The 21,270-nt window shown below is 39.5% G+C and overlaps 1 protein-coding gene across 1 annotated transcript in view; it reads left to right on the forward strand.

The window, feature by feature from the left end:
• slit3 (slit homolog 3 (Drosophila)) overlaps positions 1-21,270 on the forward strand; it is a 247,366-nt gene that overhangs the window by 196,613 nt on the left and 29,483 nt on the right. Inside the window, exons 17-27 of the mRNA XM_030739309.1 lie at positions 640-783; positions 2,247-2,390; positions 5,261-5,424; positions 11,044-11,176; positions 12,754-12,822; positions 12,973-13,044; positions 14,711-14,782; positions 19,236-19,307; positions 19,403-19,485; positions 19,622-19,702; positions 20,737-20,861. Of these exons, the coding sequence (XP_030595169.1) occupies positions 640-783; positions 2,247-2,390; positions 5,261-5,424; positions 11,044-11,176; positions 12,754-12,822; positions 12,973-13,044; positions 14,711-14,782; positions 19,236-19,307; positions 19,403-19,485; positions 19,622-19,702; positions 20,737-20,861 (1,159 nt within the window). The remainder of the gene's footprint in view (positions 1-639; positions 784-2,246; positions 2,391-5,260; positions 5,425-11,043; positions 11,177-12,753; positions 12,823-12,972; positions 13,045-14,710; positions 14,783-19,235; positions 19,308-19,402; positions 19,486-19,621; positions 19,703-20,736; positions 20,862-21,270) is intronic.

The raw sequence follows: 21,270 nt of genomic DNA on the forward strand, positions 1-21,270 counted from the left end.
TTATGCTCACATTTGCTGTGGTACTCTTTAGGTTTGTCTGTTGTTATTATTTTATACTTTATTTAAAACTATTTTTCCAGTCTCCTCCTCTCCCTTCACTCATCTTCCATAAAGCTGATAACAGGAAACACAATTGACCTATGAATGAAAACTGCAGTATTTGTGATAACGATCATCTCAAGTTATTGTCTTTGAGGCCAAACAGTCTTTTCCTTTTCATTCCTCTCGTTGTTTGTCCATGAAAGAAAGAAAGGAGCCATTTTCAGTTGTTTTCAACCACTTGTTTCATTTACTTTTATGTAAACATATTTGCTGTGTTTTATGAGATATAGTGATGGCAGGCTGTGTTATCTGAATATCTATTGTACAAGAGAAGGATATTAAGATGAAAGAAAGGAGGGTTAACATTTATTAGTTGAAGGGACATGATTAATTACTGCAATTAAACTGGGAATGTTTTATGTGTGTGTCTGTAAAATGTTGTGTGTCTGCATTTGCATTATCTTGTCCCTCCTGTAGGTTGTGTGAAGAAATACATGAAAGCCTGCATGCATAGTGATTAAAGCAAATTCATGCAGGAAAAAGAGCTAAATAGGAAAACCAGGCAAAACTGTCATGAATTTGTGATCCTTCCTGCAGCAACCTGAGCAACAACAAGCTGAAAGACATCCGTGAAGGTGCGTTTGATGGAGCGGGTGGAGTTCTGGAGCTGCTGCTAACGGGGAACAAGCTGACTGGATTGCAGGGACGCATGTTCAGAGGCCTCAGTGGCCTGAAAACTCTGTAAGTGTAGCTCACAATAGTGTGTACCCTGCAGTGAATGACATGGCAAAGAGCACTGGTTTGCAACTGTTACTTATACTTGCAATGAAATATTAATAAACAACATTTTACTGGTCACATTTATGTCATAATCTACAAATAAAAATAATTTATCCATTCAGACGTATTAACTTGTGCAACCAATGTTACTCTTTCATGTTACTCATGCTACTTTAGCTCACAAGGGTTTAATCTGTTGCCTTTGTAATAGTTTGAATTATTATATGAAGAGTGCATTTGAGCATTTGAAAATAAATACTGAAATTAAAAAAAAAAAAAAATAATTAAAGTAAAAAAGATGTACGGTTCAAAAGTTGCTTAAATTAATATAAATGAAGTCTTATCTGAAATTCAATGAGGGTGACAATCTTTAACTTAATGATATTGGTAACAGGGTTGTGCCAAGCATCTCATAAAAAGTGTACCTTTAATGCCTGAGCTGGACAAACCTAATTCTTGATGGCTTATTATTTGTCCTTTTCAATATATAACAGAAAATTATAAATGATCCATTTATTTATACAATTTTTGAAGCCTAAATTGTCCTCCAATTATAGAATGACCCACAAAATCACCTAAAATGTAAATAATGTTTTTAAAGAATGTTTTAAAAGATCAGTCAGTGTGTGTCTGCCTTTTATTTTCATTTATTTATCTTTGCATTTAGATGTAAAATACTTTTTAACCTTCTTAGTAGAACATCAAGACTAGCTGTCAAAGCCTAACAGCACAGTACAACCTGACTTAGTAGTGAGTTTTTCTTCCCCAGTCTAAAAAAGAAAGGATTGTTTACTCACTTGCCCTGAAATTAAGGCTAATGACAGCATATTGTTGTTCCTCCAATTTGGACACCCACTATAAAGAGCCTAGTGTCCAATTAGGGGTTACAGGGTAGTGTACAAAATCATGAGCTAATGTTGTCTGTGTATACTCAGTAATGACTAGCTAATCTTATCATGTACATATATGCTGCCTAATGACTCTCTAATGGCATCATGCCTGTCTCTGTATTATGTTAAGAGGGCTCCCTGCTCCAGTAATAGCCTTGCTAACTAGGTTAGCTTGTCCCAGAGATTGCTAATGCTAACTAACTCACTTAGCATGATCCCACATGACTGTATGTCAAAAGCTAATATCATATTACAGAGTCTGTCACAGCTGGCCAGTAGGGACAGGTTTAAATTGACTACTCCTTTCTCTTTCATGTTTTGTCCTGTCTTTTATCTCTCCGGACTGCATCTTTTGATCTACCATTCCTTATTTTATTATTATTTTTTTTAACTCATATTAAGTTAGAAACATGAAACTCAGGATTATTTAAAACCTTGATTTAATTGTAGTTTGCAGCACTGATGGTGAAAAAGAGCAAATAGTAAGCAGTGTACTTGCTTTCATTTACTACTCTATTGTATTTGTGTTTGCAGCATGCTACGGAGCAACCAGGTCAGCTGCATTGACAACACTACCTTCACAGGTCTGAGCTCAGTGCGTCTGCTGTCACTGTATGACAACAGGATCTCCAGCATCGCCCCCGGAGCATTCTCCACCCTACACTCCCTGTCCACCATGTGAGTCAGAATTTCTCCTTCTTTCTGTGGCTTGTTTTCCTGTTTTCCATCCCCTCATTTATACCATCTCTCAATTTGTCTCACTATCTGTTTGTGTCTGTCTTCCAATCTTATCGCAGCAACCCCCCACCCCCCAACCATCCTGTCTTTTTTTCCTTTTTTTTGAATCTTTCATTATATCTCTCACCCACTATCTCCCTCTATCCCCTAATTTGTCAGCCTTGCTGTGGGAGTTGTCCTCCAAGCAATACACACACCTCACATTCCGGCCCCAGCCTTTGCACACATGTTGCTCTCTGGACACTATTCTCCTCACAGATGCTCTCCATCATTATCGACTAGATTGGTCTGAATCCCAGGGCATTTGTTATCAAAACTAAATATTTTTCAGCATCTGCACACCCACCACCCACATGAGCACATACAGGAACACTTGCAAGCTTGTTGTTATCGTCCCAAAGATACACATCTGCTACGACAAAACCTGAATTTGTTCATTAGTTTTATCTGTTTAGTGTTTAGGGCTTGTATGCTTTAATTTGTGTGATGCTGATTGGTGTGAAGTCTCTACACAGAAATACAGAAAATAACTCTAATCTAGTAAAACTACAGTATGACAAGTATTAGCATGTACCATTATTGTTAGCGAGGAAAGAGTGGGAAGCATTGGACCAATCATTTGACCACCCATGTTATAAATAAAAGATTTTATCAGCTCAATAAAACATGAAAGGTTGATTCTTTTTTTCTTCCCCACACACAAGGTAGACCGGCTTGGCTAAAAAAAAAAAAAAAGTCTTCTCACATCCTCTCTGCTGTCTTTATTTCTCTCCGTGCTTCCTTCCCTTGTTCCACCTTTTGTTCTTGCTCCGTGTCCTGCTGTGTACTGTCATCTCTGATTCAAGTTTCTGCCCGAGTCTTTCGGGAGGAAGGGTGGAAGACATGAAAGGGAAAATGTGGACATAGAGGAGGAGGACAGATATATGCATTGTTGCATAAAGTCATAATTTCTCAGAGTTAATGATTATAAGATAGCAAATTTCCTTCATCCTTTGTCACAATTCATTCCTTTTTCAGCATTAATTTTTCACTCGCTTTGTGGTGACACTTGATTTGTATTCAAACATCTGCTTGCTGTCTGGCATGAAAGAAAGATGGATAGTTTGTATTTCTAGACCCCCTATCTTTCCTCGATTTCTCTCTTACTCCTGCTCTTTCGAATAGCTGTCTCCATTCTTAGTGCTTTGTTTCCCTACAGAGTTTGTCCGTGTAATTAAAAGATTAACACACTGAAAAGGAAGGAAGGGATTTAGCTTAGGTTTAGTTGCCATGAAGTGAGGTCAATTCATTACAAGGAAATGAGTAAATAACTTGTCCCTATCTGTGGCAGTAACCAATTAATATTGTAGCATGTATAGCAGCATTTAGGTTTATTAGTTTAGCAGAAGAGAGAGTAAACAGCAATATGCCACTTGCACATCTTTAGACACAACATGGGGGCTTTCTGCTATACCAGTAGTTATACTTCTAAAAAATGTTCCCCTAAATTTTCTTATCAGTGCAGGGTAGGAAAGGAGAGAGCAATGTTCTTTTCTCTTTTGTCTTTTCTCAGGTACACCTCCTACTCTAACAGCAGCTTTTTTTTCTTTGCAGCTCACTGTTGATATTTTGAAAGACATTGCTGAACACTGTTGAATCTAAATCATCGGCAGTGAGCTGAGAAGAAAATGCCAAGGGCCAAAACAAAATCAGACAGCAACATTGTCAAGCTTCAGCTGTTACAAAGTTGCCACAATATTAGATGATTGCCAGGATTTGTTCTTAACTTTAATGTTGACATGCGAGACATTTAGTTTAAACTGAACCAGCTGCAAATTTGAGTAAGAATCTATTTTTCTTATTATTTTTAAAAAAAAAAAAAAAGGTACAACAGACCTCTAACTTGAGTGTACCTCAAGATTTAAGATGCCCAGATCAGCTTTGGCTTAAGTATACTGCCTGTCTTGTATGTGCTGTTAATGCGTCCTTTCCACGCTTTTCAGTTTAAATATGGCTCAGCATAAATATTACATGAGCTGTGTTACAAAAAGCAACAAAATGCAGAGAGAGGTGGTGATCAAAAATGAATAAAATGAGCAGATAACCTTTCTTCTTTCTTTCTCTCTTTCACAGTTTCTCAATCTGTCACTTTTTTCCTTTTTTGTCTCCATCTCCCCTGTTCTTTACAAAATGAATATAAACAACCGATAACCTTTTCTCATTCCCTTCCCCTTCCCCTTTAGCCCTTGCCTTGCTTTGTCTTCTATCTAAATTTATTCAAATTTATCACCCACCAAAATACCATATAAGGTACTAACATTATTATTATTTCGAACGGCTTCCAAAATAAATCGCAAAACCTGTTCTGTCTTTGCCACTTTACTTATTGTCTTTTTGTTGTGCTGCTTGTATATCAGTCTAATTTAGGGTAAACTGGAATAAATACATGTTATATGCAAATTGACTGGAAACAAACTCAAGGAAAATGTTTGTCATGATAAATATATTGTAAGAATGAATGTCGTGTAACTTTGATTGTGCAGGAAGATTTTAAAAAGTATTCCCTCTTTGGCCGGTTAACTTCAGAAGTGTTGATATTCGTGGACTTCCGGCAACAATTACTGTAATAACCCTACAGTTGGGTGTGAAGCACAATTTCTCAGATTTCAGAAATTATTTGAAATTTTCAGATAGGACAAACGGTCATGTAAGTACGGTAATTCCAAGTGCGTTTTATCAGACGTGTCAGTGGTATTAAACTCACCCTGATTCATTTATTTCCTTCCTTCTTTCTCTCACTTTCTGTACATCTGTCCCTCATTATTTCCCAGTAATCTTCTGTCCAACCCATATGTGTGTGATTGTCACTTGGCCTGGCTGGGTCAATGGCTGAAGAAGACCAGAGTGGTGAGTGGAAACCCTCGCTGTCAGAAACCGGCGTTCCTGAAGGAGATTCCCATCCAGGATGTGGCTACTCCGGACTTTACGTGCGATGGTGAGTCTTTCTTTCTCGTTGCCATTGGGCTAAATATTTGTTCTTGTCTTCTCTTTGGCTCTAAAGGCCTGAGTAAAGTAGAATTAGCCCCTCTTGGTGTTTGGTCTAAAGCCACACAGGGTGTTACTGTTAGACCGGACTGTGAGGAAAACAAAAAGGTCACAGCTTTAAACCTGAAACAAATGACATGTGTCAATCAGCAGCTGTGTGTCCTGTGCAGATAAGAGCAGGAGTCAAGTGATTGAAAGGTGAATTAAATGTGTCCTTGAACCATAATAATAATAACTGAACGTGTTCCTGACTTTTGAGACCTTACAGAGAAAATTGTTTTATTTGGGAATAATGTCTAATATATATTTGGGCATATGAAAAAGGACAATAACACTAGAAATAAAATTTAATAAGAAGTTCTCCTTCAGTTCGTGTGACATCGGTCGCTAGATTGTAAAACAGAATTTTTACAATCAGTGTGCTAACTGCCGTAACAGTAAGTCAGTTTGAACTGTCGGTTATGTGACAACTCATTCATTTTGTAGTGCTGTTCAAAATCTTAACATCAAATTTAATCCACTATATAGTATACGACAAAACTGTCATGTGACTCTCTAAACTGTAGTTTATGAAACTGCACATTACATCTCAATGGATCATCTTCTACAGTATTTGCATTAAGAAAAAACGTGTAGATATGGAGCATGAAACTTCTCATACATTCATCTCCTTCTTATCCCAAGCCAGACCATTTTCTTTTTTTTTTGGTGGCATGGTGGTGCAGCGGTTGTCACTGTCGCCTCACAGCAAGAGGATCCTGAGTTTGCATCTGTTGATCTATTGACTGGCAGGGGGCTTTCTGTGTGGAGTTTGCATGTTCTCCCCATCCCCATGTGAATTCCCTCTGGACACTCTGTCTTCCTCCCACAGTCTGACGACCTGCATGTTAGTTTAACTGGTGATTCCTCAGTAATCTTAGAGATTACGACAGATTGGTGACCGAGGGTGTACGCTGCCTCTTGCACCATGACAGCTGGGATAAGCTCCAACTCCACTGCAGCCCTGAATTGGATAAGTGGAAGAAAATGAATGGATGGTTCTTAAACCTACCAGAACCATATTTAAGACAGTTCTGTCTGAACTGTAAATATGTTAGTGATACATAGTTAAGAAGTTGTGGCTGCACTCCTGTTTAGAAAACAACAAGGTATTGAACTGTTTTGAAAGGGTAACACTCGGTTCATGGTAGTTCCAGCTTCAGTTACTATCCTGCTTGTAGTATTGTAAGTAAATTAATAATAAAAATCGCACCTATCTAAAAAAAAAATAAAAAAATAAAAAAAGTGAGTTGATTACAAATATGTGGCACTTAATTATCACTACATCCAAGTGTTGGCTACAATGTATCAACCGCTTTCTGACTTGCTCTCCATCGAGTCCTAATCGCAGCACTGACCAAGCCTTTTTCTACCAAAAAGAGAACAAATTGTTCTTCGCATGTAAAGTCATATCTGAAAATCCTCAGGTATGTGAGGTCTTTGGGTTTGGACGGGAGTAGACATGGTCATAACAGAATTAACCGTAACCACTGGCACACAGCAGCCTTAGATGACATCAGCTTGTGGTCTCTACAGTGACGTTGTTGTTACCACGACGATGCCTGCCTATAGCAACTTGGGCCGTCGGCTTGGCTGCCAACTTTGACGCCACAGACAAAGTGTGGTCTGGCTCTCGCGTCTATTATTATTTTCCCTCTTTTGCTTTCTTTATAGCTTTTACACTTCAGACTTTTTTCGATCGCCCTGTTGCTCTCTTTCTATCTGGTAGTGACTCTCTGTCCCCCCCTCAGTTTTTCTTTTTTTTAATTCATTACACTTTTCTAATTTCCTGTAGCTGTGCTGCAGCCATTTACTGAAAATGAGTTTGGAAAGTCGTTAGCTGGATTGGTTCAAGTAAGGAAACTCGAAGATGGTATCAGAACTTGATATTCATTCTTGCATCTTGCACACACACACACACATGCACACGCACAAACACAAGCCTACTTTAACATTCACTCAGCTGCACAAAAATAAATTTAAGCCCTCATATCCGTGCAGTGGTCAAAAGGCTTTATCCTGATCTCAATTCATTCTAAAGTAATGAATATAAATGCAGCTCTACTAGATCAGACATAATTTATGCAAAATGGTCAAAGGAACCTTTAAAATATATGCAGTAGTTTGATTAAATTAAATTGTTTTTATTCCCTATTTAGGTTCAGATAATGCAAATCGAGACAAAGGTTTGAAGGAATCCTGCTGACAGTGATGCTAAAATGTCCGCACTCTGAAGGTGTAAATCTCAAAAGAACAGGAACAAAGGGGCACACATACTTACACACGAGCACACCTTAAACCAAGGTCCCATGTCCAGTCTATTTATAGTTGAGTAAAATGGCTGTTAAGGTGTCCAGAGGCAGCTGGGGGAAAGGTAAAGTTAATTGAATTTGTGAGAAGATATTTAGCGCACATTTAGATGTTAGTTCAATCAGCCAACTGTAGAGTGAGTCAGCCCACGGCTACACCTCCCCGTGGACTCACAAGGTACACACATCAGATTAGGCGCACACATACACATGCATGCACTGCTCAACTCGCTGGCACGTAAGCGCCCATTTACTTGACATTTAGACATTAGCACAATTAGAACACTACAAAGTGAATGAGAAAATGGCCATAGGACAGAGGGGAGGGAGCTATTTAGGAAACTAAATGTGCAACAAACTCAGCATGCACGTGCACAAGCGTTTAAACACGTGCACGTATTAAATCGGCATTCAATTCGTTCAATCAGCAACAAACTGTTCAAATACATGAGTGTAAACTAAGCCTTTCTCTTTACTATTCCTCCTGCCTGCTCTCTACAGCAGTGGTCCCCAACCTTTTTTGAGCAGCGGACCGGTTTAGTGTTAGAAAATATTTCCACGGACCGGCTTTTAAGGTGTGGCGAATAAATACGTCAAAATAAATGATACGACCATAACCAAGTGTGATATTTTCTACGTATAATATAAAAAACGGGAATCCACTTTGTATTCGTATGCAACTCTATCAGCAGCGTTCTCGTAACATCCCGCCTCAACATGAATAACAGGCTCTCTGCCCACAGCGCTCCCTGGTCAGCTGTTAGAGCCATGGTAAAACATGCCTTCAAAATAAGATACACCGCAAAAACAAATACAGTAGAAATCACCTCAGTCGGATTCAACTGGCCCAGTTTGGGGTCTATTATCGAATTTCGCTGCAATGGCTTCTGCTTCATCTATGAATTTGCTTCTGCAAATTTTATAATCTGAAATTTTACTCGTAAGTGCAAGTTTGTAGCTTACACTTGCCACGATTGTCCCCGGTGAAATGAACTGATATAAACACTAAAACAATTTCCAGGCGTTGTTAGTGTGTGTGTAGTTGTGCATGAACGAGCCGATGCATGGAAGTGGGCGGACAGGAGCTGAGGAGGGTTTTAGCGCTAAACTCATCCAGTTTATGCGATCACATTTAACTGGAAATTTATTACAATGGGACCAGATTTTTCATCAGAGGTAGGTGAATATCCGACGGATTTATGTGATGATTTTATTGGAATTAATGTTAGGAAAAATCAGGACCTGCAGATGCCATCCAACTAGAGCGAAAACCCGATTTGTGCGACTTCGACTTAGGTGATTTTTACTGTATAAAGCGCATGAAAAATACAACTCACCATAACACTGAATCAGTGTAAGCCCCCTGAGCTTGTTTCTCTGATACTCATTTTTGCTGGCTTCTGGTTTGACTGGGTTCGGCCGATTTCACATGGAGCGTGGCTGCAGAGCCGCGGTGTCAAGCGCTGGAGAGTCAGTTTGATGGCTGGGTCTACCTCACTGCTATCCCCAGTGTTGATAAATAAAAATGGTAAATGGACTAGTTGTTACATAGCGCTTTTCTACTCTTGTTGAGCACTCAAAAATTTAAAGAAGCGTTATGTAGGTCAACCAACCGATTTCGTTAGACAGGCCTGAAGCTTCTGGGTTTAATTTTAGCGGTGACGTATCATGTGAGCAGAAACGTCTTGACACGTCAAGAGGAAGTCATGGAGGGAAGTAACGGAGCGAATCCGCCCATTTTTCAAAATAAAATATAGTTTAGGCGCAGATAATAAGTAAAACGGAAATAATTTAAGTTATTTATTCTTTATGTGCGGCCCGGTACCAAATGTCCCACGGCCCGGTACCGGTCCACGGCCCGGGGGTTGGGGACCTCTGCTCTACAGCACTCAAGTACACACACACACACACAAGTGTGTTTTGCTATCTTTGTGGGGAATTTCCATTGACTTCCATTCATTTCTACAGCCTAAACCTTACCTTTACCCTTTTCCTAACCCTAACCATCACATACCTAACCCTAACCCTAACCTAAACTCAATTCATACCTTAGCCCTAACTCTGACCCCTGACCCAAAAACAGGGTTTTCCCTTGTGGGGACAAGGTTCCAGTCCCCACAAGGAGCAATTGGTCCCCACAACATAGTATATGTCAGGAAAATTGTCCCCACAAGGTATTATAAACATACGCACACACACACACACACACACACACACACACACATACACACAAAACTGAGATTGCAGTTGTTTTGATTGGCTTTGTGTCCAGTCTTCATTATCTTTCATTATGGTTTTAACTCGGCTTGTTTTGCATTTGAGGCTGCAGTTCAACTATTTACATACTGCATTACTAGATTAAAGCTGTGAGTGTGAGTTTTACATGCCAATCAAGGAAATGGAGGACATTTTAAGCCAAGAACAACTCTAGATCCTGATCCTTCTTATCGCTTAGTGTTAAAATTATTTCAATCCCTGAGATGTTTTTTTTTTTTTGGTCTCTACTGTGTGATTTGTGTCTGCGTGTGGAGTATAGCTGAACATTCAGAACCTTTTTCTACTAGCAACAAAGCAAAAAACTGTCAGCTTAAGACATTTTGAGTTAGATGTATTTTGCCGCTTAAAGGGAAATAACAAAAATACTTAAAGCTAAAGAAATGTAATTAAAAGGGTTCAAATTTCATAAACAGAAATAACAAACTTGAATTGCAGGATATTCACATCTTGCTCTGACCAAACAATGCAAGTTTTAGGTAAAACTGACCACAGAGGTGTCAACTTTCATTTTGTTGCTGTAACTGTGCAGCCTTTTAAAGTTATGGCAGACCTTCCTTTCAAACATCTGCTGAGTTCTTTTTTTCCAGAATCATCTGAGGATTTTTAAAATCACTATGACCCAGCTGCAGGTCCTGAACCGTTTGTTGAAATACATCTGTGCAGCTTTTAGCAACCTCTGATCATTTGATATGGATTATAGAGATCCTCTAAAACGTGCTGAGTTGAAATGTCCAAGTGCCTTACTTATTGTTCAGACTGTATCTCTGTCTGTCTGTCTATCCCTCTTTCTCTCGCTTTCTTTCTCTCTTTTGCTCTAACTTTTTTCAAAGGCTGTTTTTCTCCCTTTTCCTCTCTGTGTTGCACATTTCTCTGCCCTTCTATTCATCCCTCTCTCTCCTTCTCCTCGTCCTAATATCCTACTCTCCCTACTTTTCCCTCTCCAGGTGCTGAGGATAATGGTTGTCTTCCTGCGTCTGGTTGTCCTGATGTCTGCACGTGCTCAGACGGTGTGGTGCGATGCAGCAACAGAGGGCTGCGCTCTCTGCCCAAGGGCATTCCCAAGGACACCACTGAGCTGTGAGACAGGCTTGCTTGCACTGTACCACACACACACACACACACACACGCACACACAGACAAGCTCAAATACAAGGATGTGCGTGTTCAAGCATTCAGACAGATAAACTATAGCACGCACATAAAAAAATTGGCATTTTTGCATTCCTTCAAATAGCAAAAATCTCAAACACATAAACACACATGGTCACACTTTGCTGCAGTGTATTATTGTTGCAGCAGTTTACCCTCTGCTGCTTCAGAAACTAGTGAATTACACACATGCTCTTGCTTTCTAACGTTTCTATTTCATTGGATATCGATGCCAGAAGTCTATGAATTACCCCAATTATTAAATCTAACTACCATACAAACTAAGATCTCAGTTGAGAGGAATTATCATGACTGTCCTTGTGTTATTTTCCTAACAACATCTTAAAAATTGCTTTAGAAGCATGTCTAATGTTATCATGTTATTGGCATTTATAAATATTTGTTCACATATAAAAGCTTGCCAGAGCAGTGACAGTTTTTCATGCTGTTGCCTGTGATAATTAAATGTCACTTTTTAGACAATTTATCAGAGACACTGAGGAAGATCAACAATTTTTTTAAAAATATGCTTTTTTAGAAATAACAGAAAAAAATATGAATAATTATTTGTTTGCTTTATGACTTCATTGCTGCATCAAGTGAATTGCTTTGTATTGTACTAATAAAGGAAACACCCTTAATGAATGAGAATAAAACGAGGCTCAGTGTTAATCAAGATTAGGAAATTTAACAAGAAGTAGGAACAAAGTAAAGGTGAATTATTGCACACACGTACATGCTCGTGCACAACAACACGCGCATACACAAACGCAGAGGAGCCGCTCTAGCTTTGAAATAGGCCTGCTCCGCAGGGTCAATAGCAGTGATTAGGTATTGATCAGGCTGAAGAAGACACTCCATCATACTGTCCGCATGACCTACTTATGACCTGAGAGAGCCAAACAGAGACCAATACATCATAAAATATGTGTGTTTGCCTACTTGTGTGTGTCTGTGTGTGTGTGTATATGTTTATTGTATTTCTCACAAAATTAGAAAGCATGAAAGAAACACCAGAATGTGAATATTTTCTTTAGTTCTAACATTTGCTTAACACAGAACTTTGTTTCAAGATAAATCTTAGGGGGAAAATATATATAGCAATATCAGGGCGTACCCTGGAAAGGTCCCCAGTGTGTTATATGGCTGACAAAGACAGACAGAACACCTCATGCTCACATTCACACCTGTGGCCAACTATAGTTACCAAATAACCTAACGGGAGATGGACAGTTCTTTCTTTTTCTTAATGGGCGGAGCTAATGAATGAATGACGCTCCATCCCTATTATTCTAGATGTTAGGCACTCCATCTCATTCATCCTATTACCAACACAGCACAGACTTCTACCCTCCTCTTCTTGCCTTCCACACTTTTTATGTGACATAAAATCCAAATCCAAAACTTTTACTTGCTCCCTTGGCATTAATTTATCCCCCACATGGCTACATTTGTATATGTAGTAAATACTATATTAAGTGCACTTTTTTTTTTTTCTCTTGCAGTTACTTGGAGGGTAATATGCTGACATCTGTGCCCAAGGAGCTGGCAAACCTGAAGCAGCTGTCACTGGTGTATGTACCTCTCACATAACCTTGAACCGAATGCACGTATGCCGCATCATTTTGCAGCTTAGGAAACCAGTGTGGATGCATGCAGTGTGTGTGTGTGTGTGTGTGTGTGTGTGTGGGTGGGTGCCTCACTGTATGTTTCTGTATACACAGGGACCTGAGCAACAACAGCATCAGTGCATTGGCCCCATACACCTTCAGCAACATGACTCAACTAGCCACACTGTAAGTTACCATGGAAACCTATGTACCTAATCATGCATAAACCTACATTCACAGATGGCTTAATAGTGTACATGCATAGTGTGTGTGTGTGTGTGTGTGTGTGTGTGTGTGTGTGTGTGTGTGTGTGTGTGTGTGTGTGTGTGTGTGTGTGAGGTTACCAAAGATGAGTTAAAACAGTGGTTTCTACTCCTTATTTTGCCTGAGTGTCTTATCTTCTCTCCTCCTTTTTTCTTCATCTTTTTGGCATCTTCGTCCTAATTTCACCTCTTTCTCGCTTTCTTTTCCAAGTCTCTTTCACTCCTTTCTCTGCGCACTCCCCACCCACTCATCTCAGGCTCCTCTTGTATTTTTCTCCTTCATCTCTTTTCTAATTCACATCTGATATATTTTTTTCTTCCCAATCCATTTATCATATTTTAAATACTTTCCTTTCTCTGTCCACTTAGCAGACCTGTTGAAATATATTCTGCTTTAGCTCCTCTCCTCTCATTTAACCCCATCTGCCTTTTTCACCTCTGCAGGAATTTTAATAACGTTACATAAATACTTTTCATTTCTGAACTTAGCTTTAGTTTGCCTCTCTCTTTAAACTTACAGTATATAAAAACATGACTTTATATCAGCCTGCTGGGGTTTTTTTTGCCTGTCCAGACAAATTTGACAGCACATTTGCTTTTTTCCAGCAACGCCCTCTTTCATATTTCATAAAGTCACACTGATTCACGCCTCTGAGCTACCTCGTGCAACCACAGATTTCTACTGTCTGTGCAAAGGTAGCACCACTGATCCAAATCTTGCGTTCAGTTCCTTGCTCAGTCACACCTAGGGAAGAGCTGGAGGTAGAGGTAGAGAGGTGTGTTTCACTTTCCACATCAGATTTTCCAGTATTCATTATTCTAGGCCGTTAGGATCTTTTCTCAAAAATTCCAGGCCACTGGTTAAACAGAGAAGATGAGGTTTTAGCTTCTTGACAATCAGTAATTATCATTAGGCATTGCTTCATTGAGCATTATGCCGAGGAATACTTTTGGCTGCTACCTCGGCTACTAGTCTCCTGAATATACATCTCAGAGTGTCTGCTTATTACATTAGAATCATTATTAGGCTCCATGATGAAGTTAATTCAAATAATAATTGCATCCTCAAGGGACACTTTATTATCTGACAAAAATCTGAAAACAGTCTGTTTCGCTCTTCACTGTCATTTACTGCCAAACTAAAATTTGGGTTCATCAGCAGTTTTTAAAGAGACAACATTTAACTGTGGTGTAGGAGTTTGACTTTCCAGGCTTTCCTGTCATCTTTGCCTCTGGCAGTTGTTTTTATCTTTACCTATTTTACCTCATTTGAAATGTGCCCCCAGTGTTAATTTTCATTGTCTAACCTACATTGGTAAAAGGTTCTGTACCAAGTTTTTATAAAACAAAATCTGCTGTGTCATCTCTTGTGTCAGCCCTCTCTTTGTGTCTTTATCCCCCGCTGTCCTTCACACCTATGGCTTTTTTTTTAACCTGGGGTAAGGTCTGAAAAAGAAGAGAAAAGAAGCTGGATTTGAAATAATTTCCCTTATTTTGAAAAACAAAAACAAAAAAAAAAAAAACAAACCAAAAAGCATCCTGATGTAGAGCTGAATTATGTGACCTTGTTTGTGTCCTTTGTCTTACAGCATCCTCAGTTATAACCAGATTCGCTGCATCCCCGTTCATGCTTTTGATGGGCTCAAGTCTCTTCGCCTGCTGTGAGTAGCACGCTTCATCTTTAAGTGTCGCAGTGGATTCAACATTCCCCTTTGCCTGTTATATTACAGAGTTAAATCAAAGTTTAATCACTCCCCTGATTTCAGGCTGAGTGCCATGTTAAGACCCACTTGCAAAATGACTCACAGTCACCCAATCATCTGTTGTTTCAGGGTAGTAAAATGAGATGAAAGTCACAGTCTCTCACTTCTTTAATACTCCGTTTTTATCTGAATTCTTCACCTCTCTCACCGTGCGCCTCTCCATCTCTCTCCTCTATCTATCCTCTCCTCTTTTTCCTCTCCCTCCGCCCAATGTTGTGTTTGATGAATTGACCTTCAGCCTCTGTTTCTCTCAGTCATCCATTTGGCTGTCCACCCTCTGTCTCACAAACCCACATGCATGCCTACACACAGTGTGCATGTGAGTATTGCTGTCTGACCAGCTTGTCACACACACATGGAAGGAGCTACACACACAGAAATATGAACATGCTATCCAGTTTGGATATGCGGTGCACACAAGTATGAACGTAACAGCAAACTGTATTGATCCGTATGTGTGGCGTAGCAGGAGCATGCTGGATTATAATTTATTATTGTCAGTTTTAAGTATTAACTAAGAGTAACTTGAATCAGAGAGGATGCTTGGTGAGCTTCTCTGAATAAAGCCTAAACTGGTTGTCCTCCAAAGCTTTGTTTTACTTGCAGTGCATCCAATAGCTATGACATGGACTCCATGAAAACACCTGTGCATTGCTATAGTGATGTGGGAAGTTAAAACTATTAATGATAAAATCACATGATGTTAACTTTAAGGTAATTTCTAGCATCTCTTAAAGGGTCAGTTTACTCAAATAGCAATAAAACCTATCCCACGGTTTAAAGTATCCATTTCTGACATTTGCACTTCTAACCCAATATGATGAAGATTAATGGGATTTCTTCATTTATGAACAACAAATATGACTTAAGAAATTCAAGCCAATAGCAGTCTTTCCAGCAGTCGTTCCAGCATAGCCAACATAGCCAACAGAGGTGGTTAAAAAACACAAAATTTTAATCTTTTGTTGATGAAAGATTACTCTGGCCATAACCAAGGCTGCTGCCTTTCTTTTTTTTTTTTTTGCATCGCCGAATAACTTTGACTTTCTGCACAGCCTAAATGGTCTTGCTGCAGTTAGAGTGGTAACATGTTTTTTTTTGGTTCACAATCTAAAATATTGAAACTATATATATATATATATATATATATATATATATAAATATATATATATATATATATATATATATATATATATATATATATATATATATATATATATATATATATATATATATATAATTTTTTTTTCCTTAATTCTTTATTTCTCCCTAAACTTTTCTTCCCACTGTTGTTTTTTCAGACAGAAAAAGTCAGTGTTTCGCTCTCAGAGAAGTTAGCTTTGTTTTTGGCCTTTTCTCTGTGTACTAGCTGCATCTCTTATGATGCTTTCACCTTCCAGAAGTTAGTGACCGCTTTTTTTCCCCTCCTTTCTTCCTTTCATTTTAGTTGATGTTACCATCGGGACTGATCCCTCTCTGCCCCCGCATAGCAACTGGTTGCCAGGCAGTCATCACTGTCACTTCCTCATTACACACAACCCCCTTTGGGCCAGTCATGCGCGGGGGCTGTTAGACCACCATACATTGATGCACAAACGCACACAAAGATGCACACAAACACTTAAAGACATTAAGTACTGACAGAAAAAAAAAAAAATGTGTGCACAGAAAACACACACACACAAATCTGGTACACACACACACACATGCACAGTTTTTCCAATAGTGGTGGTTTGATAGCTGTCCCCTGCTACAGCCCTTCACTCTAATGGAATGTGAACTTATATCCAGCAGGCAGCACACTCCAATGGATAGACACACAAAGGACACGCACACACACTCTCAGAAGTCTCTGAGCCCTTAGAGACAAAAAGTTTCAGACACACATCTACGGACACGAACACGTGCATACAAACCCAGTGGCACATAACAAAAATGCACATACTGACTCTAATATGCTTCTCAGCCGACAGTTTTCTACCATGACACACATGATCGCTCGCACACCACCATCTGCGAGATGACCATATGAGACAGTTTATATTCCATTCAGAGACCAGAACAAGCTTTATTGCCTAACAATGAAAAAAGGCTTTCTGTTTATTTTGTGTTATACTTTCATAAATATTTTATTTATTTTCCATTATAGAAGGGGATGATGGTGTGTCTGCTGCTGAGGAACCACAAATAAATTTGAATAATTTAGCATGCAGCTATAAGGGTTGGACTAGTGTATTAGCTTGCTCCAAATTGAGTATTAGGCACCTGGGCAGTCACTTTCATTTAGCTCTGATATGATGCAATAAGTGTGCTTAGATATAATCCTTTGTAACATTACTCAATAGCCTGCTGTCAGCTATGATTAAGCCTTAAGATACTGATCTAATTATAGCGCATCAGGTTAAAACTAGAAGCTGTGACAGTATAAGGTACACACTGGCCACTGTGTTAGGTACACCTTGTTAGGGGGTTGATCTGCTTTTGTCTTCAGGATTACCTTAATACTTGGTGGGACGGATTCAACAAGGAGGTGGTAACATTCCTCAGAGATTTTGGTCCATATTGGCATGATGTCGTCATGCATTTGCTGTGGATTTGTCACTTGCACATCCATGAGATCTGGTGACTGTGGAGGCCTTTTGAGTACAGTGAACTCACTGTCATGTTCAATAAACCAGTTTGCGATGATTTGGATTTTGTGGCATGGAATTTCATCCAGCTATTACTGTGGTCATAAATAGGTAGCCATGGCCAGCAACAGTAGGCTCCTGTGTAGGATCCAAAAGTGTGCCAAGAAATTAGCCCACACGTTACACCACCACTCCCCAGCACCAGCACCCACCACTGGGGCAGCTGTGGCACAGGAGATAGTCAGAAGGTCAGTGGTTTGATCCCTGAATCCTCCAACCTGCATCTTGAAGTATACTTGGGTAAGATACTGAAACCTGAGCTGATGCAGCCATCGCAGTGTGAGTGTGAGATTAAAAGTGCTTAGGCATGGAAAAGCACTTGTGAATGTGTGAATGAGGCTTGTAGTAAGAAAGTACTTTGAGTGCTCAAATTGAGTAGAAAAGTTCCAGTTAATTTACCACCAGTCTGAACAGCTGATATTAGGCAGGATGGATCCTTAAGTCCAAAATTCTGATCCTACCATCGGAATGTTTCAGCAGAAATCATGTCCAATTTTGGTGAGCCTGTGCGAAGTATAGCCTCAGTTTCCTGTTCTTAGCTGCCAGGAGTGCCACTCAGTATGGGCTTCTGCTATTGTAGCCCATCTGCTTAAGGGTTGATGTGTTGTGTGTTCAGAGATGCTTTTCTGCATACCTTGGTTGTAAAGAGTGGTTATTTCAGTTGCTGTTGCCTTCCTATATCTTGAAGCAGCCTGGTATTCTCCTCTGACCTCTGAGAACAAGGCCTGTCTGGTGAACTTTCGCTAACTGGATATTTTCTTTTTTGAACCAATCTTTGCAAAACCTAGAGACGGTTGTGTGGAAAAATCCCAGTAGATAAGCAGTTTCTGAAGTACTCAGACCAGCACGTCTGGCACCCACAACCATGTCACGTTCAAAGTCATTTTTCGGATGCTCGGTTTGAACTTCAGCAGGTCGTCTTGACCCTGTAAATGCATTGAGCTGCTGCCATGTGATTGGCTGATTAGATACATGCATTAAATGTAGTTGGTGTACCTAACAAAGTGTACAGGGAGTTAATAATCACATTTGGTTGTTATGAAACTCTTATGAGACCAGTTTTTTAGTCATGCAGATGTTTTTTCCTCCCACAGAGTTCATTATACCCCCTTGTACAGTTCTCCTACCTTCCAGCCAATGAACACACTGTGAGGTCATATAATGTCTCAAGGTTCTCTAGTTTCAAGGACCTAGAAGAAGAAAATAGAAAAGACAATAGCAGAGGTCCTGCGGTCATCTACAGAGTCAAATCACCACATCTCAGAAAGGCGCTCTACTGTGTATGACCTCTTGAAACTGTATCATATAGAGTAGAATAGCTTCATTGTTCTTGTAATCAAACATCAAAAGAAATATAAAGGGAGGCCTACTCTAAAAAATCCTTTACTGAACTAGTACTCACAGCATTGGTCATATTGTGTTGGAAGTGGATCAGAATGTAACAGTAGTGCAGAGAAGCATCTTGGACCGCAGTGAAAAGCTGTTTCCCTTTCCCTGCAAAAAGAATAATTATAACTACACACAGAGTACCTAATTAAATTAATTAACTACAGAATAACATTACCAGTGGGTCAAAATGTTCCTTTTTAAATTCATAACAAGGTCACTGCTATAATTAATATTTATGTGCACTTGTTTTGCTCTCTATTTCTCTCCTCCAGGACTCTTCATGGTAATGACCTTTCAACTATTCCAGAAGGAGCTTTCAACCACCTCAGCGCTCTTTCCCACCTGTAAGTACAGCTTTGGTTTGTACTGTATCTGCACGTCTAAGTATGTGTATCCAGGGAATAAATATGTATTGCTTCATTCTTCTAACTGTGTTTAGGGCTCTTGGTGCCAACCCATTGTACTGTAACTGTGACCTGCGCTGGCTCTCTCAGTGGGTCAAGGCTGGTTTTAAAGAGCCTGGTAAGGAATCGCAGTCAGGATGATATTAAAGAACAATGTACTTGTTTAAAACCTGGTGTCTGTGTTCACAAACATCTGATGCTCATGTGAGAGAAATGACTGAACATACTTTACACTTATAAACTGGTATTTTTAGGCATCGCTCGTTGTACTGGACCTCCCGACATGGCTGACAGACTGCTGCTCACCACACCATTAAACAGATTTCAGTGCAAAGGTAAATACTCATATTTCCATAGTACTCAGTGCAGTATATTTTAATGGTTTTCCTCTATATCTTGACCTATTTTAGCACTCCCTGTATTTAGACCAGATTGGGCTATGAGTTTGGATACTTACACACTGAAGTGTAATTATTGTAGCTTTTGTTTGCCGTTTACTTTCCTGCCACTGATCTGCGTTTTAGTTTTAGGCCATCTGGGAGAAAACATTATGGCTTTAACCTTGTCTCAGATCGAGGTTCAGGGTTTTAGATGAGGAAGGCTAAGGTTTAAAGTTGACATGATTATGTGGAATCCAGATCGCTTGTTTCCATTTAAAACCGAGCCAGTGGTCAATCTAGAGTCAAATCACACATTGATAATGTGAATCGCAAGTCTGACACTATTTTTCGCTCTTTTTGCGTCAGCTGGGTGGTAGGAATAGTGGCTTAAAGCCCAAACTTATTAGTTTAACTGATCCATTTTGAGTTGCCAGACACTCGAGTCTTTACCCTGTTGGATCAGCTCGAGCAGTAATGCATCATGCTATATTAGAGGAGTGATCACATGTCTAAAATAAGACAGAAGCAGCAGACCTCTAACATCACCTCTTCACGGGCTTGAAGCAGACTTGTTACGCAGAGAAAGGGGATAGCTCAAAAAAGCTTCTACTGCCAAAACCCCCCCAAAACTGCATAACATTACTGTTGTCTACTATGCATTTGAGTTTATAAAGTGCGCTGGGACTCCATGTGCTGAGAGCAAACTTAGTGATGTATAAATGTGCCTCACATACTGCAGTGTGCAGATCTTCCTGTACCTCTTGCTTCTTCGTGGTTTAGAGTTTGAAAGCGATCACACTTGTTGTTCTTCTAAGCACTTACTTTTCTTAAACCACAAGGACTTTTGTCAGTGCACCATCCATTAAACTGTCTGTGGAAGTGCCTTTTAGCACAGTGTGCGTAAATATATGGGTATGTCTTTGCCTTTGACACTTTCTTTCCCCCTTCTTTCTGCTTTCTTCTCCTTCTGTTTCGGTTATCATTCATAGGGCCAGTGGATATCAACCTCATGTCAAAGTGCGCCCCCTGCCTGTCAGCTCCCTGCCAAAATAATGGTACCTGTGTCTCCAGTTCTGCTGGATCCTACCATTGCACCTGTCCATCTGGATTCAAGGTGGGTTACTCAGCAGCAGCACAGGGGGACACTTTAAAGTTGAAGGTGGTTGTCAGAGATAATGTGCATTAGAAACTAGAATATAACCACTAGAATATATATTGTCCTTTTTAGTCAGCGTGTACTGTAATGTACAAGTTTGATTAAACTTGCACTCCATCATGGTCCCATAAAAATGTTATATTGATTTATTACAGTCATAATGCTTGGTTGTTATCAGCTCTGCCATACTTGTTGGTGTTTTTCAAAGTATTTACAAAGTGATTTATCAAAAGTGAAAATATCTTTCTGTGGGTGTGGAAGCAGTAAAAATCAGTCTTTGAACCTCATTGGTGCCATGTTATCCTGATTCTCAATACCTCCAACTGTTTTAACTGCCTGTCATTTAGTGGTTCCTTTTCATTTAAAC

The sequence above is a fragment of the Archocentrus centrarchus genome, chromosome 10 (assembly GCF_007364275.1).
Source record: "Archocentrus centrarchus isolate MPI-CPG fArcCen1 chromosome 10, fArcCen1, whole genome shotgun sequence".
NCBI lineage: Eukaryota > Metazoa > Chordata > Actinopteri > Cichliformes > Cichlidae > Archocentrus > Archocentrus centrarchus.